Source organism: Cupressus sempervirens, chromosome 2, assembly GCF_028749045.1.
Source record: "Cupressus sempervirens isolate cs-2001-9-10 chromosome 2, ASM2874904v1, whole genome shotgun sequence".
Taxonomy (NCBI): domain Eukaryota; kingdom Viridiplantae; phylum Streptophyta; class Pinopsida; order Cupressales; family Cupressaceae; genus Cupressus; species Cupressus sempervirens.
Genome location: NC_143119.1, coordinates 601,013,629 through 601,039,818, shown reverse-complemented (window position 1 = coordinate 601,039,818; position 26,190 = coordinate 601,013,629). Strand labels below are relative to the sequence as shown.

General features: G+C 36.0%; 1 protein-coding gene across 3 annotated transcripts in view; it reads right to left on the bottom strand.

Annotated features, from left to right (window-relative positions):
- The window catches only part of LOC149574826 (glycine-rich protein), a 164,836-nt gene that overhangs the window by 92,260 nt on the left and 46,386 nt on the right, over positions 1-26,190 (bottom strand). For all 3 annotated transcript variants that reach the window (XR_016360101.1, XM_089814664.1, XM_089814665.1), the window contains exons 5-7: positions 14,821-14,900; positions 14,549-14,572; positions 14,144-14,268 (exon numbers count right to left, since the gene is read on the bottom strand). Coding sequence is in view for 2 of the 3 variants with exons in the window: in XM_089814664.1 (XP_089670790.1) it covers positions 14,144-14,268; positions 14,549-14,572; positions 14,821-14,900 (229 nt within the window). In the remaining variant the exon portion in view is untranslated. The remainder of the gene's footprint in view (positions 1-14,143; positions 14,269-14,548; positions 14,573-14,820; positions 14,901-26,190) is intronic.

The following is a 26,190-nucleotide window of genomic DNA, read 5'->3' as shown; positions in this document are numbered from 1 at the left end:
TGATTTGTATTGCATTTTTATATGCTTGCACATTTAATGTCAATTTGAAGAAGACTGAGTGATTGGAGTGAGTTCTGGCCTTTATTTGTTGTTCTGTTTCTTCTTCATGTGTGTGTTCTTGAATATTATATTTAAGAGTTGCAGAAATATCTTTCCGAGTTATCATTGTTATTCACCTTTGCTGGTTATTTGATTAGAGGGTTTATATTCTGAGTTAGCATCAAGAGGGAAAATGGAAAAATATGGTACGAACATTATAGTGCTGGTTCGGGTCATTACAATGGTATCAAAGCCAAGAATCCTGCCATCCTGTGGAAATACACAAGTGTTTATGAAAAGAAAGCTTCTTAAGTTCTGGTTGCTTTAATATGACTGATTAAAGACTGTGAGGACGAAACCCCTCAAGTCTAGAAAATCCTAAGGAGTTGGACACGACCCCAGCTTCCTTCATACAAAAAAATTGTAGAGGTCTGGGCAGGAAAATCGGCAAAATGAAGTAAGTGCATTTGTTATTTTGAAGTGGAAGGCATAGTTGGTATACAGTAAAAGAAAATTGCCAAGCTTGCTGTATAGGCAGACAAAACAGAAAAACTTGATGAGGTGTCGTTTGTGTAAAGGAACGGTATTGTCTAAGGACAAATGCACCATTCTTAGGCTTCATTCAATAAGCATCATCATCAAATTTTTATCCAATATGAAGATTTGATACCCCATGATCTGTTGAGGATATTTTAATGACTATGCAATAAGTTACTGCACCTATTTATATACGTTAAAAAAGGATAATGCAGATTACTGTGCAGAGAAATTTGAAATTTAAGCCTTTTCCATACAACTATTCCTATAGCCAGAGAAGACTGAGGAGGAGGAATTCAACACTGGTCCCCTTTCTGTTCTTATGATGAGTGTGAAGAACAATACACAAGTTCTAATAAACTGCAGAAATCAATTTCAGTAGCGTGGATTTATGATTTTAATAGAGCCTTAAAGATTTCACCAAATCAGGTCTTATCAGTGAGTTGAGCTAAAGACATGCTTCCACCATCAATCCCAGGCCACAATAAGCAAGGTGATTGCAGTTGTGAAGGTCGACTTAGTAAATGCTCAAGTTTTGGTAGAAAGAGGGGGCCGAAGAAAGAACTCCAAGCTACAATCAGATCACATTTTCTTGAAAAGAGCAGACGTAGTGGATTTTTGCATACAAATCTGGGTCATACAGAAGGAAGTAACAAGGAGGGTATTAAATCGTTGTTGGTCGGCACCAAGTTCATGAGACTGAAGACGTTAACCTGACACGACCAGACCCCCTCAATCACATTGGAAGGCACAACAAACAAAGACACGAGCTCTAGGCAACCCGCAGTCCACATGACCAAGGGATATCAGTCCACGGGAGGAAGAGTTTTGCCGAGTCAGAGAAATGCAAGGTAGAGGAAGCTCGGGAGTTACACAGGAAGCTCACAGAGATATTAACATCTATAGCAGCATGGAATAACAGCAGAGCCAAACGGCACGGTGGGAGCCAGTAACGCAAGGTCTCCTCTCAAATTCGTGTCTTCTTTGTGAGAGCCCAGTCTCCACGTGGTCTTACATACCTTGACAATTGAACATATGGAAGTAACCGTCACATGAGAATTGCGTGCGTTACTTTTCCAGCAGATTGTCGTGTCTATCACACATCTGGATAGACGAGAACATAGAAACGGGACAGATGCTATGTAGAGGTGTCAGGTGTAAGGGGAAATACGTAACTCATTAATCCCCATTCACATCTCCTTTCAGATTCGAAACGATAGTTGCAAATGATGAGTCCCAACTGCGATTGGTAATATATCTTGAGTGAAACGCTAGGCGACAGAAATTTTAGACCCCTTCATTGGACCATGATCTTACTATTCATAATGGTAACAGACAAATGAAGTTACCGTGATGGGAGTGTGAGACTGTCGCTTTGGAATTAAATTTCAGTTCCTTAACACCTGTCGAGGTTGTTTGTGTAACACCAGGTTACTTGCCACGTACTGTGCACATAGCGTTATGGTCGACTTCTCCATCCATAAGTTACCGCGTTGAGTACTATGAGTAAGAGCAACTGTCGGGTAGTGGATGGTAGACGTCACCGATATGAAGTGAAGGGCTTATCTCATGCACTTGCCAGTAAGCATGTGAACGGGCCAAGAGTTTTCAAGTTTTCACTTAATACAAGCGTGCAAGCACATAGGAAGAGAGGCAGTATCACGCATACTGGCTGTAGCCTAGTTTGATATTCGACCGTTGGGTTATGATAGCAGAACCCGTGAAATAGAAGATTTCCGCCTCAGCTACATTTCGTGGAGGATACTTAGAGTATTCGGAAAGATTTGGTAATGAAGCAGTAGAATTGAGCATATTTAATTAGAGAATCCTATTTAACTGGGAGGAGTAGAGATATCGGGGAAAATTTGTGTTTGGAAGATTTGTTGAAGTCGCTATCTATGGGAATTGAACTGTGGGAAAGATTGTACGTTGACGTTGGGGAAAGAGAGACCATTTCTAAAGGAAGGAGTAGACCACCTTGAATGAACAGGTAAGGTCTACTGAAAACAGTCAAATGATAAAGGAATATTAACATTCCACTGGGTCATTTGTGCTTTCAAACATCGCGAAGAAATAATACAGGTGTGATTCAATTTTTGACCCATATGAGACTTGTATTCAAGTGGAGATGTGGCAAACATAAAGTTATGATCACAGCGCACCGTCTACTCTTGGACTTTTTTTTTAGGGGAACCTTTGATCTTGCAAGCTAGCTTATCCATTTGCGTAAACCATTCTTTGAAGATTCATCGAGTCTGAAAATAGCACCAATTTCTAAAATTTAGGTAAAGACCAATCTTGGAGGGAAGTCAATTGGAGTCATCAGGAGCAGATTGTTTTGCAGCAATAGTTAACCTTCAAAAAGAGGTATTACTATGGTGATAAAAATTAGCCCTCTATTTCCGAATGGTGAACTGGATAGTGCTTGAACAATCATTCACTGCAAGGCAAATATTTTAATGGTATTAATACATGAAACAGTAAACCATATCATATCCTTCCTGGTTACATTACTAGTGTTCGACAAAATTCCTATCAGTCTGGTCTGGATTTATTATTCAGAATAGCAAAGTTTACATACAGGGGGTAATAGGCCATTAGTTGCATTCTGAGATTATTACTCGGTTATAAAAATTTGACGAAATACTCCAGTCTTAGCTCTGAAGGCAGCAGTTGGAACTTTAGTGAGTTTATTAAAGTGCCACAGTGTGTTCAGACTTTGGGAAGTTTATTACAGTAAATTGGATAGTGAATTAGTTAGTTAATCATGTTTACTTCAAGTACCCAGAAGCAGTGGGACAAGAATATGGAAAGTTTAAACAAAGTTTGAAAAGGTTGGATGAAAATCAGAAAAGGATGAATGAATTGATTTCAGACCCTGCAAAACTAGACAATATGGCACAACATATGGTTTCCATTGTTAAGAGGACTACATCACAGGACGAAGGGAAAAAGGAACAAGAGGTCTCTATAGTATCTAGAAACCTCTATGATGAATTCCCAGCAGTTAGTGACCATCATACAACTGACCTTATAGAGAGCAAAAATCAGGCCTTAGAGAACGAATCAAAAAATTCATTTGATGACAATGAATCCCAAGATCATGATGTGGATGGACACACAATAGCCTTGGAAGTGGAAGTGCGTGAAGACACTGTTATATCAGCAGCTTCTACCTTACCAATTGAGCCATCCTATGAGGTGCATAGCAACAGAATCCTAGATATTGAGGAGTGCCTAGATGATAGCATACACAATGTTGCTTATCATATGGTGAGTGACATTGATTCAGCCTCATATCACAGTGCAGATGACAGATTGGAAGATTTGTGTGGAAATGTTTCATCACATGGGGTTCATCATTTAGCAAGCCAATTGAAGGTTAATGATAGGATGGTTGCCACAACCGTTAAGCATTTTGATGTTGCTTGTCAAATGTTGGCCACCTATGGTTGGGGTACTCCTTTGACAGATGAGCAAGGTGATAGTGTTTTTTTCCCTTGCAGAGATACATGCACTCCGAGAAGCGATTGGAATGATGAAACAAAATTACCTACAACTACTTGCAGATAGAGATTTTCTTCTCGAGTGGGATTGCATTTGTTATGTTGCATTGCAGGGAAACGAGGAGGTGGTTGATAAGCTCACTCATGAGCTTGAAGTGACTATGGACTCTTTGCAGAGTGCTCAGTTGGCGCTTCAAGAGTCACAATTACAAGTTGAGAAGCTTACAGAGGAGTTGAGTTTGGCACAGTCTCCACCAACTACAAATATAGTAAAGTTACATACAGAGGCAGTTGATAAGAATTTTATATCCAAGGGTTGTAGTAGGGATATGGTTACATCTATCACAAATATTTCAGCTGGGACGAGTACCTTGGTGGAGAACAGTAGAGAACCACTAGTTGTATCTAGTTCTCCTGAGGTTAGTGCCATGACAGTTGATGCAAGACAATTTACTGGTAGCTCTTGTGTCACAATGGTGGGTTCTCCTGAGAGTTGTGTGGTAGTACACGACGCTACTCCGTCATCCACATAGGGCATTCGCAGAGTGTCATCCGGTTGGGAGTATAGCTCTCATGTTGATTTGTTTCCATCTCCTGGAAGCAAATCTGTCACTTCATTCCATGCAGCTGATTTTGGATGCCGGCTTGTTGATTTTGAAAGTCAGAGGGATCAGCTGCTTGATTCAAGTGTTTTTAGTGATGAGCCATTGACAGAGGTTGGAGCATTTTTCCGCGAATACACAGTGAGGAGTGCTCATCATTTTTCTTTTGACCCATGCACGGAGGACTTGATGATGCATCAGTGTGGGTTGGTTTCAGAATTATATCATCCTATGTGGGATGGGTATTCACCATCTTCAGAAGGTGGGATTAGCGGATGCAAGCATCCAACTCAATTGTTTGTGGGGAATTACTTGTTGAGAAAGCTATCGGTTATACATCATGCTGATATATATCCAACTTGGTTTGCTACTTCTATGTCACAAAGTTCTCTTATGGATACATGGTTACAAGATGACTATGGTGTCAGTTGGCATGATGGTTTGGTGAGTTATCACATCCATGGGAGTTTAGCAGAAGTTGTAGAGAGATGTTGTGTTATAGACGCTACCAGGTATTTGTACCTCTATATGGCGAATGGATGTGGGGTTCAATTGTTTTGGGATCCAGGTGGCGACAGGTTTGACACGATGTATTGGTTGATCGGGAATCCAAGTGTTGGCTGGTTGTATCTTTGGTTGGATGAGGATTTTATTATGGTCATGGTGCTGATCCGTACTGATCAGTTTACAGGTGCAGGTGCTGAGTTCTTCTAGAGAGTAATATGGGATCCAGGAACCCGGTTGACAGGTGATTTATAGCGTGACACCTTGCTTCACAGTTTGGCCGGATTTGTTTTTAGTTCAGGCTATAAGGTCAACTACAGATTCATATGGGATCCTGGTATTAATTGCTTGGGGGCAAGCAATCTCAAGGAGGGGAGACTTGTAATGTCCTTTTTTTGGGGACATTGGAAATATTAAGGGGGTCATCTCTATAATATTAAAATTTACTAGGAGAGCTGAAACTTCATTAATTAAAAGTCAAATTAATATTCCAAGTGGACAAAAGAGGACGGGGAAAGATAAGACAAAAAGCCAGGAAGGAAGTTGAAGAGTCACAACTGCAAAAATAAAAGGCGAAGCGACCCTTTCTTTTGGTATGCTTGATTTACTATTCAGATTTCTAGTTCTCTCTTGCGAGAGTTTTCAAAAAGCTTCAGCTTTCAGCCAGTGTGAGGACGTAGCCCCTCGTGCAGGCAAGCAGTGGACAAAAACCCATTGTCAAGGAAGATATCATTTCAAGTGTCTCGGTTGTGCTTACAGGTTATTCTCTTTAGTTTTCCAATTTGAATGTAGAACTGTGTTTAAAATTGGATTTATAGTTGCTGGTTATTGTATTGCTATTGTATAATACAATAACGTCTTATGAGTTATCTAGAAGTTGCTGGTTATGGTAGTGTTGATATCTAATGCAACAACGTACTTCCGAAGTGTGAGAAAGTTACTGGTTATGTACTTTGATTTGTATTGCATTTTTATATGCTTGCACCTTTAATGTCAATTTGAAGAAGACTGAGTGAGTTCTGGCCTTTATTTGTTGTTCGTGTTTCTTCTTCATGTGTGTGTTCTTGAATATTATATTTAAGAGTTGCAAAAATATCTTTCCGGGTTATCATTGTTACTCACCTTTGCTGTTTATTTGATTAGAGGGTTTATATTCTAGGTTAGCATCAAGAGGGAAAACGGAAAAATACTGTTTGAACATTATAGTGCTGGTTCAGGTCATTACAGCCAAAGAAAGTCAATGACACTAGGAAGAGGACAAGTGGGAGTCTTATGAGTTTCTATGAGGAAGAGGAAATCAAAGAATACTAAGAGCATTACACATTATGCCTAGAGAAGACCAAAATATCCCATTGGCATTCTGTTACATCCCAATTTTTGACCTAGCTTGAAATATAGACATTGAAGTTCACATGAAGTCAGTTGGTAGTTTAATTTGATATAATCTGGCGAAATGGTAAGATAGTTAGACGTTATGATTTCAAGTGAAGATGACATGCTAGTTATTTGTTAATCGCGAATTCATGGAATTAAGACGAAAGGTTAACTAATATGATTATTTATAATTTATAATTTAATTACAGAGAAATTCCTTGTAGGGAGCTTGTCGAAGGGGTGGAAGCATTGTCAAAGAAGAATTAGGCAGGGCATCACCATTATTGGACAGACAGGTAGAGGACCAAGCGATTTGTAACAGGACTCATCTCTAGAACTGCATGAGTTGTTAATAATTAATTAAATTTAATTAATTAAGTTTAAATATAAACGTATTCTTAAAAGATTTTAAATTATCTTTCGTTGTATTATTTTTAATAATAGTTTATACATGTGCATTTGAATATAAAAATATTTTGGCATCTTTATATGTTAATAAATTAACAGATTGATGTTCTAAAAAGTACTTATAAGATTTTAATAAATTTTCAAATTATAATAATATTAATAAAACTTTTTCACCTTTGTTCCAACGATTCATTTTTCCATTTGATGGAATTCAAAGTGCATTTGAGTCTTGTAACGGCAGAAGTTGAAAAGCCATTCATTATCTTTTTATATGGTTGCCTTGTCGTTTTCAGACAAGATACCAACAAGATATCCGTCTGTTCATGGTTTCGCCATAGTCTCAGCACTTTACTATTCTGCAACCCGAGTTTGTTTATCAGAGAAAGACTAATCGCCTTGTATCTTGAGATATCCGTTTCAAACCCCTTCTGCTCTCACGTTTATCACTCTGTAAAATCCATCGACCAACTTGCAATTACCATTATCACCTACGATATCATCCTGTCTTGCCGCAATAATATATTCTCTGAAGCTTCCACGAGATCATTTTTGCATGTTCTGATCCTTGGTTCCAACGGATAACAGAAGAGGCTGCTCAGCAAGATCCAGTAACTCGTGTGCATAGCCAAGCCAAGTAAGGATGTGACAAATTGTTTTTATCTTCCAATTTTTACTCGCGTTTTGCCCCTTCTGAGTCGGGTCGATTCAAATATAAGAGTTGCATGCATAGTATTGAGTCTCGCTGTTACCATACGCCCAGGTTATTTAAGAATGCCAACAGAACTTGTTTAAATGGTTGCTAATGAAGTAGTTGATGTTATGCCCAACTATGGATGTAATAAAACTTTATGTTCTCATCTTATTCATTGTCTGATATTACCGATTGCCATCACTTAATTCAAAAATACTTTTGAATACAGACTATATCTTTATCAAACCACGTATGTCTTAAATCTATAAATTTTGTCATGAAAAGCTATGTTCTCAAACAAACAAACAATAATAATGATCAACTATGAATACCAAGGAAATTCTGAGAATGTAGTCTTAATTTTATGAATAGGTATAAGATGTAACGGTTCAGGCACCAAGGAGACATCAATCTAAAGATCTGTTGATGGTTAATGAGTGCAATGAGTTGTTCTTTTCTAGTTTGCAAGTTGGATATAACATGAGTTCATCTGTTGTATCTGTGTGTATTAAGAATTTGTTTTTCAAGGATATAGATATTGAAAATTGGTTAAAGATATAAGCATAGGAGACAAGTAAGAATGTTGCCAAATTTAGAATGGCCAATCGTGTTTTTCTTTCTAATGCAACTATTGAATCAAGAATGTTCAATGTGTCTCTTTTTCATTAATATAATTGTAGACTGAATCGAGATGGTCAGTAAAAGAATTCTAGTTCTTGGAAAACTGCCTTAAACCATAAATGTTTCTTTATTCATAACAAAGTATTAAACATGTATAAAAGATATGGATATGCAAAGAAAAACTGTGATTAACTAATTCAGTTCAGAATGTATTACAAACATTCATACCCTACAAGAGTGAATTTATTAATATTAATCAAGCACCTGGAAATCACGGGCTTGGAGGCCTGATGAGGTTGAGGAGGCATGAGGAAAGATTCATCAACAATAAGAACCAGTAATATCAGTTATGACATTTTAATACATATCATTTAATATGAATTAATAATATCTCATGCATACTCCTGTTATGATGATCTCCTACTGCCAAGTCGTATGGCGTGTTATATATCATGATGCCCAGTGAATGGTAAGATGTTCCTTGTCAATTCTGGGTAGGGAGGGCCTTTCTCGTTAGAGATCATGTGGGGATATATATATATTGTGTTCCGAGGTTGGGTGGTAAAGCCCCTGGCAATGTTTCACCTCTCTCAAGATGTTAGATATGCGTCAAACAGAGATAAGCCATGAAATCAATTGTTTATCGAAAACAGGTATTATCATTTTTGTTTATGAGAAGGTAAGATTAATTTGAGGTATTTCATTGTTATCATCATTTTATTTCATATAAATGAATATTGAATATAAGTAATTATCTAATCTTGAGAAATTGTCACAGATAAGCAATCAGAAGGAAAAGAAATCCGAAGCCCTAATTGATTGCGTGACAGCTGGAACCTTGATTGATATGGTGGTATTGGAAGCCCTAATTGAATCCGTGGTATCGAAAACCCTACTTGAATCCGTGGTTGCAAAAGCCCTAAATTGAATCCGTCGTCGCGGAAACCATAGATAAAATCCGTTGTCGCAAAAGCCCTAAATTGAATTCGTGGTTGCGAAAGCCTAAATTGAATTCGTGGTTGCGGAAGCCCTAAGTGGTAAAGCAGTACCAGAAGCCCTAAATCAACTGATGGCAATTGATGCCCTAATTGGTAAGATGATATGTGATGCCCTAATTTAAGTTATATTGGTATTTAGTGGTATTCATCAAATGATTTTTGAGTTAGCAGTCGATTTGAGAAATTGTTATAGTATATTTGTGGACTAACCTGGGTGGTTGCAGAAGCATACTTCGATGAATTTCAGTCTCAGTTTTTCCAAGGTATGTGATTTCAATTTCTGAAGTAATTTCATTAAAAGGTATTTCAAGTATTTAGTTAAGAAATTTTGTTTAACCGACTTTAACAGTAATCTTCTTCACATGAACATGAATGATGTAACTGCTTTCTTATGAAGTCGAAGTTAAAACTGTATTCTATGCTTATGATAAATGTTAAAATTAGACCCGGGAAAACTGGTTGTTACACATTCCAAAAATTTATCTATAGAGTACCACCTTTCAATTTTGCATCAACCAACCAGGCCTTCCAATACTAAGACCGTAATTTTAGTGGAAACACTAACTCTAGAGTCCCTCTCAGGAGAAAAACTCTAATAACAGCCTTCAAATTTTTGATAACTATCCATTTGCTTGTATGTCTAGCAGCAACCATAAGCCCTTTAAAGTGTTTAAGTTCAGCAACCTATGTTTTAGTAAGGTCTTCATCTACAAAAATCTTCATAGGTAGAGGTAACAACTTCCTCCTTTCTTTGAGAAAATTGTAGGAAATCTATTGTGGAATAGTAGCATAGGAAGCATGTTGAATCATACCCAATCCAAGCTATGTCCAATATAATGTCATCAATGTCAAGTTAATCCCTGAGAAAAGATTGACCAAGTTGGAGTGCATTAGTTCTTCAATGCTAGCAAGAGGGTGTGGTTTCACTATAGACCAACGTGCATGACTTAAATTGCTTCTCCATTTTGCAAATGAGGGATTCCTTCTTCTAGCCAAATTCAGTTTGTTTAACTTTTACCTTTTTGTGTAATGATATCAGATTCCTTCGCTATAACATGCTCCAAGTTTTCATGCACAAGCTTCTTGAGATCAGCATTCTCAAAAGCAAACCACGGACAGCTTTTCAGATATTCACTATGGAGAAAGTTTAATGGTCACATTTAGCTTCCAAGCATCTAACACGTTCCACGAGATCTGTAACAGAAACCTCTGACTTCCTTTGGTAAGTTTGAAGAGGAGGGGTGTCAGAGGAGGAAGAAGGGGGGAAGGATCTCCATTCATGTCCAAAGCATGAAAATGGTTGCAAAGAAACTATGCCCGAGGAACAAACGAACGAACAACTTGGTGTTTGACGCATAGGGAGAACCCAACGATGTGAGTCCGAACAGCAAACAATGGAGGAAAACACAAATGCACTGGAAATGCAACATGTGAGCAAAGTGCAAAGAACAACAACAAAGAACGCAGCTGTTGCAACAAAACCCACATAAGACGATGAGCACGAGTGACAGTGGCAACTGCAACAAAAACCATGTACAACAAAGAGCCACGTGCAAAGAATTGCAACAAGCAGCAAAAACGAGAGGAAGCTCAGATAGAGTCATGCACACATAACCATGCTCACAAGCAACCGACAAGTGACAGCAACAAACGACAACAGAACATAGCCATGATAGATAAGGGAGACCTGAAACCACAAATTGAAATCTGACCATCTAGATGTAAGACATATCTCATTTGTGAGTGGAAAATAAAATTTCTTACCTCCATTTCTAAACTTTTTTGTTTTGTTGCCATTGCTCAGGGAGTGTTAAAAGGTGATTGTTGCATGCTCTAAGCTGGTTTGTGAGCTATTCCAACATGTATGCAAGTTTTGAGAACTCCTTAAAGGCATTGAAGAGAAAAAAATTAACAAAAGAGGTATGCTTTTGTTGGTTTTGTTTGTTTTTGTATTTTAATTTGCCTACAAAACTAAATGAACTCTCTAGTTTTATTTTATTTTTTTATTTTGGTTTTTAACTTTGTATGTTGTCTATAGATTCATAGAATGGCAAGTGCTTCTAGCACTAGGAACTTACGATTTGAAATAAACCCAAGCTCTCCACTATGGGAATATATAAAGCTACTACTAGGAGGAGGAAGTTTATTTTGGATTTGTAGTCATTGAAGCAGTCAGGAATGTAATAGTTCATCCTTTGAAAAGATCCAAAAGTAAAAAGATGTCAAAGGCCTCTAGTTCTATAGGGGATCATCCATTCATGCTTGTTCCTAAAGAACTAGCGACAAATAAAAGAGTAAAGCGGCCATTAAAAATGTAATTTCATAATGAGGTTATAGGCATTACTGAGCAAGACATGCTAAGATGCATCTACGCACATGTTTTGGCATTTAATGTTGTTCGCTCACTGTATTGGCAAAAATAGTGAGATCAATTAATGAGGCTCCAAGGGGGTTCAAGCGCATGGGTTATGACAAAGAGTATACTGCTTTATTGAACAAAGAAGTGAAACATGTAGAGACTTTCTCGAAGCCTGTTAGGGGTTCATGGATCAAAACAAGTGTTTATAGTATCTAATAGATGGAAAGATGCAGGAAATCACCCTCAGTCAATCTTATTACAGCATCCACAAGAAGGGCAATGTTATTTAGAGCAGTATATTGTGAAGAAAAAGCAAAGGATGGTCCATTCATTACAAATATTATAATCCAAGCCATTGAGCAAGTTATCACTCAAAATGTTCAAGTGATAAAAGATAATGCCAAGAATTGTAGGGCTATCAGGTTATTGGTTGAGAAGCGCAATTAACACATTTATTGGACACCTTGTGTTGTCCACTCCTTCAACCTAATGCTGCAAAAAAAAAGCCAAAAATTTGAGAGGCAAGCATAAGTATGAAGATGCCCAAGAGATCCAAATGTTCATCATGAACCATTGTATGTCGCAAGCCATATTTAGACAATTCTCGAAACTGTAGATCTTGAAGGTAAGTTAAATTATTTTAAATTTAATATGTTTTAGACTTTAGTTTAGTATACTTTCTATATTTTTTATTTTGATTTTGATTTTGAATTACTATGGTTATTATTTTGAAATAGTTTATTGAGACTCGTTTTTCCTCCATCCAACGCTATTGTTTTGAGACGCCTTGCAAAGTTTAAAGAGGCATTGTGGATTTTGCAATAAGTTCACATTTTTGGTGTGAGAGAACTGAGGAAGTTATAATTGGGGAAAACATATGGGATCTTAAATTAGACCATAGACCGCTGCAGATAAAATTGTTGCGAGCAAAGGATAGGTAGTTTGGGACAAAAGGCCAATGCCCTTAACAACCTTCACAAAGCAAAAAAAACCTTTACAAGGCAAAAAAAATTGACTTCAAAAATCAGGGACATCTTTAGTACTACACTTGAGAGACTATATAAGGAGGAGGGCATGCATGTGCACAATGTCAATAGCCATGTGTTATCAAATCTCTTCACAAGGCGCTTTCCAAGTGCAAAAGATCAAAGCAAAGAAAATTTGAAACAAATTGTTTTCTAGCTAATGTGTGGTTTGATAAGGAATACAAATCTGCCAAGAGAAAGCTAAGAAAGTCTAATAAAACAAGCCTCAACATGATAATACACATAAATGGTGGTACTTCCATGGAGATATATACCAGCACCTACAACCCATTGCCATCAATGTTTTATAACATGTTCTTAACTGTTAAGATTCTAATTTCTAATTTTTGTTGATGAATACTGAATTTATATTTAAAATGTGTATTCTCTCTAATTTCAAAATTGAAAATCTTGATAGATTACTAGTTCATCATCATCTGAGAGGAATTGGAGCACAGACTCCATCCACTCAATAAAATGCAATAGACTCCATTCCAAGAAGGCAGAAGACTTGGTCTATGTACATTCACACTTGAGGCTCCTAACACACAAAGACAATACCTACAAAAAAAGGGGAGGAAAAGCGTTGCATGTTGAACAAGAACATGCGGAGTTGGATGATTCAATTGCCCGCCTTGATGCACTTGCAGTTCATGATGATGATCATGAGCTACCCAGTGATAATGATGCTGCTCCTGAGGCTGAGATTGCTTGTGTTGATGCCAGTGGCACTGTCTATGCTTCTATTCGCCGTAGCAGAAGGATGATGATGTTTGATGACTTTTGACGATATTTGATCTGTGATGGCTGATTGTTAATGTTGAAATTATTATTTTTGAGCTGAAACATTGATATGGTGATGTATTTTGGCATTTTGCTATGTCATTTGGACTAAAACATTAATATATATATATGGTGGTGTAGTTTGCTCTGTTGCTCTACAATTAGCACAGTGGTGTATTATCAACTTATTTGCTGCTGCATACATGTGCATGTGTGTGAACAGACCCAAAATGAACCTGAACCCACCCCAAATAAACTTTAAACAAACCTTGAACCCAAATCTTAATCCGAACAAGGACTGGCAGCTTAGTTCATTATCATAAGACTGGAAATACTGACATCTCATACATCAGGACTACAGTTTGTCGTTCTTTGTTGGGATGGATGATAAGATTACAATATGGAGCTCCTTACTAACTCCAAAATACAAAATGATATTGATATACATTTCAAGCACAACAGAAAATATATTTATTGAACAGAAAAATAATCAATGGTGCACACGAAATTAATTAACATTTCCCCTAATCACATTAATTACTTTGATTAAGACTTGAGCTTGTAGATAACTAGATTCCATCTGTTACTTTCAAACAAATAATAATCCTTAAAACACAATTCTGAACAAAGAAGCCTGTCGGAAGACAATAACTTAACCATAAATTGGAAGCATTATTTAGCAAAGAACAACTAAACCTTCGGCGGTCTATTTCAGTCTGTGGTCTTTCAGGAAGCTTGTGCACATCAAGATAAACAGTTCCATGTCTCTTGTGCACCCCCATCTCCCACGGATCGAACCGGTTGTATGCAGTTTCTAAGATCTGCACAGCCACAACTCTCGCATAAACTACTGACTGAAGAATCTAACTATTAGTCCTTACCCATGATTGATATTACAGAAAAGATAAGGATATTAAGGTTAATATTTATGCAGTCGAGAAGTTCCTATAATCTCCACAACTAGCAAGCATTCTCAGATCAAGAACTTGTTATACCCATCCCACAAAAACCATGAGACCAAAGAAAATAATAACAAACCTCTGTACGCAAATGAATGGAATTCTTGAAAAGTTAAAAAAGAGTACTTGACAAGAGCTTTACCTTGTTGAGGTTGTTACGGAAAGTCTGTTACAATGGAGATAAAAGAGTCCATTAGAAACATCTATAGCACTTCGACAAGAACCACACAAATCCCTCGCTTTACAAAGGAGAAATTTTTAAAAACATGTAAAAAGTATGCAAGGGAGGTCAGACAAAAATCTTCAAAACTTCTCTAACCTATTCAAGAATGTGTGGATACAGCCAACCATTCTATAAGATTTTATTACAAGAAAATAAACAGAAGCTATGATGCTATGTACATAAAGATTTACCACAAAATGAATATTCGTGAGCAGAATATTTGCATTCCTTATGCAAGCAAGCAGGTCACCGAATCCATGACACTCCAAGTCTGTAATCACATGTACAAGCAACTGATTGATTTATGATTTGTGCATTTATAGATCACAGTCTAGATTGGGAAAAGATTTCACAGTTAAGTGCAATACAACATTCTTACAGTCAAATTCAGAGCCAATTCTAAAAAACTTGGAACTAGGAGTTGAAACTATTGGATAATCTTAATCCTCAATCCAAATGTTTATTGGACCATTTCAAACTGCATCTAAAATTGACAATAAAATTGCAGTTTCAACAGAAAACGTGTGTTTAAGCAACCATATTATTTCTACAAAATGAAAATTATAAATCTGCAGACAAAATTATCATGTATGTTTCAAAGAAATTGAGCAAAACATACAAATTACACAAGATAGACACCAAATATGACATAAGCTGTCAGGATCAAAAAATTGAAATTCTCTATAACCCTTTGCACATAGCATATTCACTATAGGGTATGCAGAGATCCACCGAGGATGCTTAGTGGCATTAAACATACACAGGTAAGTCAATGTAGCACTCAGGTGGCAAATTGTGGCATGGACCTATATAAATCACCATTCAAAAGCCATCACCATGTAGAAATCACACCAGAGCTCCCAGACCATATCTGATGATGCCCTTCACCAATCATGAAAAACCCTATTCTATAACAATTCTAGAAACCTTCCTTGTATAAATAAAGGCTTGTACGATACACTCATTGTTAACGGGTGAATAGTAAGGAGAAGTAAAAATGAATAAGCAAGTAATAAATGACCATAAAAGTAATAAATGCTCATAATAGTAAAGAGACAAGTAGTATGTGCTGTTGATAAACCTAGCATGTGTCAATAAACAAGGTCTTCTGGCATGAAAGTTATTAGTATGAAGAGAGTGATGACTCTTATAAGCATATGAGCCTTTACAGAGAAATGTTGATAGTTATTTCTGAAATACTTCATTGTTTCTTTGTGTGTTATAAATGTAAAGTTTACATAGATAAGCAAATGACACTGCTGATACCTCTGGTTATTTTCTGTTATTTCTGCCACATTTATTATGTTCTCCCATGCACACCTATGTCTGTGTTGCATGCCAACTTCCTCATGGCTAAGCTTTTGCCTGCATATCATATCTTGCACAACCAAAAGAAGGCTGAAAAATATATTCTGCATCTTGAGCGAGCATTTCTCCCCTCCAAGAGTAATATTCTAGTGCACTGCAGCAACTTTCATACTTCCTCTATTGTGTTGATAGATATATATTAGCTGTTTCATTTCTTTTGTTCTTAAATTTTTATATATTTAGAATCTATAGTTCTTTAATTTACCCTTTTGCTTAGATATTCTGATCTTTTTAATCTTATTTGCCCATTTTTTGCCCTTATTCATTCTGTTGTGCATAAACATACACTTACGTATGTATAGTTATACACTAATAGTTTATGTACATATATGTTTAAATATTATTACTCTGAATCTCTTTTATTATTTTACTTTTAGATATATTTTTTGTGCTCTACTCCTGTTGGCCTGAATATAACATTATGTAATGTCCTGTAATGACCCTTACTCAAAGGTCACTAAAAACTACTAACACTGAACTATGCAATTACGTCGAAACACTTGGCATGTAGTCTGAACTGTGCAATGTAACATACTGAATATGTGCTAAGCAATTTCATCAAACATTTGGCAAGTAACCAACTACACTGCTGAGATATAAAATGCTGAAAGAAATATTTGTTAATTATAATTCCACCCTACTCCATGATACCCAAACAGTGCCAATATATATATATATATATATATATATATATATATATATATATATATATATATATATATATATATATATATATATATATATATATATATATATATACACGCATTCAATTAAGATGTTGTTGCTCTTACAATCAATTACAACTTCAGATTACCAGTAATTTATGGTCTTCTACTAAATTAACAGTGCACTGTCATGACTGATTACAAAGGATTAAACATGCTTTTTGTGTCACTATCCAAGATATACCAATGTCATATGCAGCTGGGTACAAACAGAGACAGACCCTCCTCAAATCTGCTCTCAAAAATGCTGATAAAAGCTCAAGGAATTTCATCAAACAATTCATATGCAAGGGACATATGACTGATATAGTATTTCAGCTTGCTTTAAATGACTCTTTCTTCAATTTGCATCAATGAGAATCTTGTGCTAGAAGACTCAAAATGGACTACACAATGACCTATCATGAGTGTGCAACTAATTTTAACAATATTCAGTGCATATATATGATCTAAGCATGAGAAATGAACACCTACAGCCAACCGGCATTTTAACAAACAGTTGGTATGCAAACTAACTAGCTGGTAAATAATGATATTGAATTGCTTAAATGACACCAGCAACTATTATCTTCTTAATTGGAATGAAATTTCTAATACAATGCTCATGAAATATGGCCAAGACTTTTGGCATTTACATGGATTACAAAAAATGGTAATGTTGGTATAATGCACACCTGCAGCTAAAACTTATTAACCTAAAAAGCAATACTAACAAATGAACCTAGTTGTAGATGGCTGTAATAATTTTCTTCAATGCTGCCCCTTCTGCTTTGCTTTTTCCGATTTGCTTTTTCAAACTGCTTTTTTCGGATCGGCTTTTTCGAATTGCTTTTTCGGCCTGTCTTTTCGGTTCTACTTTTTCGGACTGCGTTTTTCAAACTGTTTTTTCGGCCTGCTTTTTTGGTTCTGTTTTTTTTCTAAATCAATCAAATCTCTGTCCAAACTGAATATACCAATGAAGATCAACATGAAATGGCTGAGTACCACTTCCAATGTGCAACCCTTCAAAAGGTCTTTCACTTCCTCAGTTATGCAATCTCTTGAGAGGTATTGTTCTCAAGGATTATGCTGAATATTTGCACACCTGGATGGTGCCACAAATGCTCAAAGAGAATGTAGTTGAATTATCAAATCCCGTCCATCCAAATGAGATGACAAGCCCTCTATTTATTCACTTTTCTAAGAAGTTACTAAGAACTTCTAGAAGCATCCATTATAAAATCCCATTATAATGCACTTTATAATTAAATAACTTTATAAAATAAAAAGTGCAATCTCAACTTAAAATTATAACATGTAGGCCGCGTATAAAAAGTAATGATAAAATAATATCTCCAAGAGCATAATAAGCCATCCACCCCTCAAATAAATACCAAAATGACCCTCTCATCACAACCACCAATCTACGAGAGTCCGTGATAGACTGATTCGGCACGCAAAACGATGTCAACCAAAACGGGGACATTACATGCCCCCCATTTAGAAACCCTAACCAAGATACCCTATCTATTATCACAATTTTGTTAAGTCTCTAGAAGTGATAAAATTGTAAAAAGCGTATCAAAAAGTCATGCGTATACAGCTCAATGAATAGAGTAGTTCACTAAACATAGACCCATATACAATTTAGCCATAGTAGCAAACAGCTGAGATAAATAAAAGACAAGCATATTAATACTCCCATTGGTATACAAAAGGAAGATGGTATGAGTCAATAAAGCTCGCACTAATATCACAATACAATTGACAACTCCAAATCAATAGTCTCGATTGCAAGAAAGACAATGACACCAAGTACCCTCCCTCAAACACATATGTCCCCATAAATAATGTGCAATTGCCTTATCATGCCCATAGGCTAATGTCATCATATCTCTTATACCATAGAGAACGAGGTCGCAAAACACCATTGGGGATAAATACTTTTGTTCAAAATCAGAAATCTGTAACGGCATTATTAGATATGATCATAAGTGTGTCAACTAATGGTGAGGGTTGGTTAACGATAATATTAAAAGAACATAAAACGGCAGGGACTCTAGTCAGCTATTGTGTAAGATCAAATTACCGATCATGAATTAATGACAATCAAAACCATACACTGACTAAAAAGAGACTATTATAGATTCATAATTAGCATTTATCAATGGTTACTTCTTAAACACTAAGGGCCTGTTTTGCTGCTAGCATTAGCAAATGCTGCATTTTTTAATTCAAAATTGGGTTTTGTTGAGCGGGAAAAATGAAAATGAAAATTTGATTTAATTCCAATTCCACCTCTTGAGGTGGAATCAGTAGATCCTCATTTCGGACCAAAATGGGAATTTGAAACTCATATTACAATTCCAGTTTGACGCATCCAAATTGAAGATTAATTTTTTTAGAATTTGTTCCTACCAATTCCAGCTCAATGTCAGCACACAAACAGACTCTAAGGCTTAGACATAGGTGTTGCGATTAGATTGAACGTTGCAACTATGGCGGTTGTGACTCATCGTTCTAAATACTACATGACTTATCAATCCAATTGCAAGATATAAAAAGGGGATGCACAAGCATGAGAATAGTATCATCATCGCAGAAACATTAAATAAGAAAAGATATTTTCTACCTTTGATTATTGACATTTGTTAAGAGTATCATTGATACAAATATTAGACAAGTCTCTAGGTGATTATTATTTTGGCTTTGTGTATTGTAGAAAACAAAATAACAATAAGTAATATATAGTTTAATCTGAATTTTATAATTATCTTATGTAATAAGAATAAATATGTTATTGGTGTAAAGAATTAATATATAAAAGTGGATATAAAACATTATTATATTTTCTAACTATTGTACTTGTGTAATGTTGCCTTTTAGCATGACCATGATAGTGGATGGATTTAGCCTATTATTGGGTCCTTGTAGGCTAATATTGGTGATTAAAGGACCCTATTGAGGATTATGGCTCTGTGTGATCGGACTTGCTATCTTGGAGGGAGCATCTATTTTTAGTAAGTCACCCTGTCTATGTCTTTCATCGTCTTTCTTCATCAAGATCACTCACGTGCTATAAGATTTTAATTTTGATGCTTCTTCAGTTGTTTTCACAAGACAAGTGAATTATGATTATTATTTAATCAAATACACTAAGGTTACTATTTTTGCTGGTATTACATATTGGTCACCTTAGTGTTATGGCTCTTTGGAACCGGGTTGAAAAGATTTAAATCTTGGACGCAGGAAACAATGACCTTGTGTGTCAGAATATCATAATGTTGTTGAAAAGGAATTTCGGAGCCAAAGAGAGCTAATAAATTATATTAGTCAATGTTCCTAAATATAAAGCAAAGGGCTTTTAAGTGAAAGGTGTACGTAAGAAGCTACATGGTGTTTGGTGTGATGGTGAAGTTTTGGCTTTTAAATGTTATAAAAAGCACTCCATGAGAAGGATTGATCATTCATTATATGCATCTTGTTTATGAAATTTGGTGAGTTCTCCAAGGGTTTGACATTGTTCTTGAAATTAATGATTTTTGCAACTCTTCTTGCACTTCGAATTGGCTATCTATACCAATAAATTGTGCCTTTCAATCTGATTACTGTTATGCAATCGAATTGGGGTTCTGTAGACACATTTTGGAGTCAAAGAACATTTGAATTCTGTTGCAAATAAGAGGAAGAAGAACAGACATCATAGCGTATCGAAGTTCTGGACTAAGGAAGGTGTTTATCACGTTTGGAGCAAAATTTAGGAGGCTGCAATCAGATTATCAGAGGTAGTATAGAAACCCCATTAGCTGCATCCAATATTACAAATTAACGTCACTACATGCTGGGCTGCGATCACAATTGAAAGTTACATCTTGCATTGTGGAAGGCAGTGTTTGGCTTGGAGACAAGTAGCAAAGCTGCATTCATATATCTGGGTGTGAAATTATTCACTTTCCAGCAGTAATAACTCTCCAGCACTGAGCAACATTAATGTCAGGTTCTTTAATTACAATAAATCTATGCACTTACTTGAATTGTAATTACTTGCTCAATAAATGATAGCAAATAAAGTTGGTATTTGAATCTGGATTTTACTTTGCATTCCAAGTTTGTATTATCTCTATATTTTGAAAAACAAAAGGCATATATACTCAAAAAACATTAAAAGATAGTGACTTCTACAGCAGAGATTTGGAGTGAGCCAGAAGGACCATTACAACTTAATCATTGTAAGGGAAGTGTAGCAGTCATGATTGGAAGAACAGTGATAAGGCCACCTACTAAGACCGCCACCCTATGGTTGTGACAAGGGAATCCCCATGGGACCAAAGGGGAACAAAACGGACTGTGTTTGGGTTTAGGAAGAATAGGCTTTCGAGACACCTTATTATGAATAATCCTCATAGTCCCTACCATGGTGCATGGGTGATCAATCATTAGAAGTGAGTTAGGAATGGCAAGATGAAGTAAAATGGTGATAGCACCCCACACTAGGTATCCCACCTCATATGTATGGCAAAGGCCACATGAGGCCAAGGGGGAACCACATATACTCTCTCAGTCCTAGGGCACCTCATCAAACCACCCTACCTTACCAATTCTATGGTTGGATCATACTCAAGTTAAATTCAACATCTATTAAATTGATTCATGTTCTTTATTTATATGGTATCCTATGAAATCTAAGTATGACATCAGTATTATGTGTGAGTCCTAACTGTGTTTGGGATTATGTGACCAAAGAAATCCTATATGTGGTGAACCCTAACCCTACTTTTGTGTAATTGTGACTTTATGGGAAAAGTTTAGGGAAAGATAGAAAGGGGTTTTACCAATTATTTACCCATGTCCATTTATATTTATTAGGTCCAATTGTCTTTCTTAATTCTGGATTCTTGCTCTCCTTTCAATTGCTTCCATTTATTTTATTTTACTATAATCTTGATCTTGCTCACATTGTATTCTTTGTATCTTAGATGGAAAAATTGCAAACTACTCATTGAGTAGCTAAAACTCGCCAAGTTTTTCAGCTCAGCAACTCTCACTAGAGTTTCTAGAGTGTCTAAAAGCGAAAAACACGTCATTTTTAAAGCTCATTTCTTGTTTGAGGGAGGATTTAGTCATTTTTTCTACTCAGGGGCATGAGGATTTATACAAATATAACATTTAAAATATAAGTTGCATTTACTTATACTTCAAGTTATATTTGTATAAATACTGTCAAAATGTTTGAGATGGGTTTCAGCTTCATAGAATTAAAATGCAGATTCTAACTTTTATGAGTTTTCAAAAATAATCAGACTTAGCCAAATTTCAGGATTTAACATGTCTTCAATAGTGTTATCTCCCACAACCTATCCTGGCTATTTGAGGCCAAATTGAAGCAGAAACAAGGATTTTCTAATGATTCTAATTCATTTTTGCACAAATCACTTTGTTTCAATTCTATATTCTTGAGTCCTAATAGACTTAGCTCAACCACTAGCTCACGCCCAAAACAAGCATTGCTTTCCAACAAGCCAAAATTGCTCAAACTCACTCTTGGACTATTTTGCTATGATGTATTTACTTTTCATTTTAAATAAACTATTTACTATGATGTATTTACATCTAGTTTTATAGAAACTAACTGCAATGATGTATTTACTTCTAGTTTATTAGAAACTATATACAAGTTTGATTCCCACCATCAATATTCAGCATGAGAATGCGATTTTGTACCCACTTTGTATTTATATATATATCTAAACTCTGCTTTGTTTCTTTTGTATTCTCATTAATTAACTTATTGGATGCATCTTTTCATTGAATTTTGCAAAAAAAAATGTATTTTTAATTAAATTTTAGCTATTTTTAAGGTTTCCAAATTTTCCGCTAAGTTTCTTTAAAACTAAGCAAATTTTTCAGTAGTTTTTTTTGGGCTTGGCGAGTTTTTGCCGAGTGAGAGTTTCCCATCTATGCTTTGCATTACCTTCTCCTTCTGTTTTAAACATAGTATTTACTTCACCCATATGTCCCTTCTTGCATAAGAATAAGACTAGATCCATTTAGGAGGCTTGGTTTATTCATTTTCTTTCGCAAAGCTCTGATAGCTTCTTGTTTTAATTCTAGTTTCTTGAGGACATGTTGTGATGTGGAGCCTAATCAGACTTGGAGGTTTATTTGACGCGATTTTCTCCCCATATTATTTCTACGAGGGTTTAAGAGGCGGTCAAGGGCCAAGGGTCCTGGGGTAGTGCCCTAGGTGTGCTCTCGAAGCCAATAATGAACTTATATTGTAAAAGGCGTTGGCCGCTATTTTCCTATTGGACGACTTATTCCAGCCCTAATAAGCGACAAAAAACTTGTATAAAAAGGCTTACGGTTAGGGATTTCATAATGTCATGGTGATATTGTAGCTTCTTGCGGCGATATTGAGCTGTAAGGGATTGCAAATTGTAATCACTAGATAATAATAATATTGGACTTGCTGTTGGTGGACATAGCCTAGAGATTGGGTGAACCACGTTAAATTTTGGTGTCTTGTGTTCTCTTATGTGTGATCTATTATTTTCTAATATTGTTTACATTTTCATGTAATTGTTATTTATGTCTTATATAATCCTAACAAGTGGTATCAAAGCCAGACGGTCATTTTTTTTTTTAGCCAAACTGTTGTTGTTTATTTTTTTTAGCAATCCTCTATAGGAAGGTCTCACGATTGAGTGGGAGTGACGGCAGACAAGGGTAAACTAAGAGTTGAAAAGTTTAATGGGTAGAGCTTTCAGTTATGGAAGATGCAAAGGGAGGGCTATCTCTATCAGAAGGATTTATGGAAGTCGTTGGAAGGAAAAACTAAGAACTAGGGAACTATGATAAATGAGGACTGGGAAATTTTAGACAAAAAGGCACCTGGAAGCATTTGATTACACCTGACACCATCGATGACATTTAACATTACAAAAGCGAAGACAAAGGAAGAGTTGATGAAAACCCTAGCTGAATTGTATGAAAAGCCCTTCGCTTCAAATAAGGTATTTCTCATGCAACGTTTATTTAATATGAAAATAGCAGAAGGTGGATCTATTGCAGATCATTTAAATGAGTTTAATACTATTACTAGTCAGTTATCTTCTGTGGGTATTAATTTTGATGAAGAAATTAGGGCTCTCCTGATTTTGTGCTCTTTGCCTAAAAGTTGGAATGGCTTGGTAATGGCTATGAGTAATTTTGTTTCCGGATCTAATACCCCAAAATATGATGATGTTATCAACGTTATTTTAAGTGAGGAAACTCATAGGAAAACCTGAAGCGGATCTACATCAGGAAGTGCTTTGAATGAACAATGCAAAAGCAAAACAACTAAGAGAGGAAATAATTTTAGAAATCATGGGAAATCAAGAGGAAAGTCAAAAGGGAAGAGGTCTCAATCCAGAAGACCGAGAGATTGTTGGTACTATGGGAAACTAGGGCATAAGAAGAAAGATTGTTGGACAAGAAAGAACAATGAAGGAGATAAATCAAAAGGGAATAAGGAGGCAAATGTGGTAAGTAAGAAATCCGAAGAGGATGCTTTGTTTCTTTCTTTAGAATGTATTGATGATTCATGGGTTTTAGATTCTGATGCTTTATTTCATGCTACACCTCATAGAGGTTATTTTATTGATTATGTCCAAGAGGATTTTGGGCTTGTTTATTTGGGGGATAATGAACTCTGTCAGATTGTTGGAAAGGGAAGAGTTAAGATTAAGTTGCAAAATGGGAATCATTGGCTACTACATGAAGGAAGAAATGTTCCAAGGCTAAGTAGGAATTTAATTTGAGCAGGGCAACTCGGTGATGAGGGTTGTGTAGTTACTTTTAATGATAAAAATTGGAAGGTTTCCAAAGCTTCCCTTGCAGTAGCAAAAGGTGTGAAAGTGGGCACCTTATATCTTTGTACAGGTCATATTGTTCCTTCCACTTTGATTGTTTCAATGAAAAATGAATGTTCAGGAACAATTTCTACAGTTGAGCAAGGAGAACAAATAGTTGATGTAGATTCTGATACAGTGTTGTGACACAACAAACTTGGGCACATGAGTGAGAAAGGTATGAAAGTACTTCATTCAAAACAAGTTTTACCAAATCTGAAATGTGTTAAGAAGGATTTATGTAAAAGTTGTGTGTATGGAAAACAAAAGACAGTGAGTTTTGTGAAGACTGGGAAGGAAAAGAAAAGTGAGAGATTAGAGATTGTGCATACAAATGTATGGGGACCTGCTCAAGTATCTTCCCTTGGTGGCTCTCATTACTATGTTACATTTATTGATGATGCAACTAGAAACGTATGGGTTTATGTCCTTAGACAGAAACCTAATGTATTTCAAACTTTTAAAAAATGAAAATGCTTGGTTGAAAATGAGACTGGTAAGAAATTAAAATGTCTCAGATCTAATAATGGTGGTGAGTATTGCAGTCATGAATTTGAAAATTATTGCTCCACTAATGGTATTCGTAGACAGAAAACTGTTCCAAGGACTCCATAAGAAAATGGAGTGGCTGAACGCATGAACAAGACTATAATGGAGCATGCAATAAACATGAGGTTGCATGCAGGGTTGACCTTAAACATGTGAGTGAAGGCTGTCAATACTAATGTATATTTGATTAATAGTGGTACCTCTACTCCTTTGGGTTGTGGTATTCCAGAGGAAGTATGGACTGGTAAGAAGGTGAGTTATTCTTTTCTCCAAACCTTCGGTTGTGAAGCATTTGCTCATATAGATTCGTAAAATACAACCAAGATGAAAGCTAAGTCAAAGAAATGTGTATTTTTTGAATATGGCATTGATGAATTTGGTTATAGGCTTTCGGATTTTGAAAATCATAAAATTGCAAGAAGAAGGTATGTCATATTCAATGAGAAGTACAAAGCTCTATTGCAGCAACATGAGAAGAAAGAAGATGGTTATGTAGTGCTAGATGATACTCAAAAAGTTCCAGCAATTCCTCATGATCTGCAACAACAAATACCACACACCCCAGTGAATATTAGACAGTCAACAAAGCCAAGTAGACCTCTAGAACGGTTTTCTCCTTCTTTGTACTCTATTTTACTTACTGATGCTAGTGAACCTAAATGTTATGATGAAGTTGTCCAGGTGGATACAAAAATTCAATGGGAGTCTGCAATGAAAGAAGAAATGGACTCTTTGTTGAAAAATAAAACATGGAATTTATACAAGTTGCCTGTAGATAAAAAGACTTTACAGAATAAATGGGTTTACAGGTTAAAAGAAGATGATGGAGGTAAGAAAAGATTTAAAGCCGGGTTAGTGGTAAAAGGATTTGCACAGAAAAAGGGCATTGATTTTGATGAGATATTTTCTCCTGTTGTTAAAATGACTTCTATTCGCACTATTTTAAGTATTGTGGTCACTGAAGATTTGCATTTGGAGCAACTTGATGTTAAAATAGCCTTCCTTCATGGTGATTTGGATGAAAAGATACATATGGCACAGCCACAGG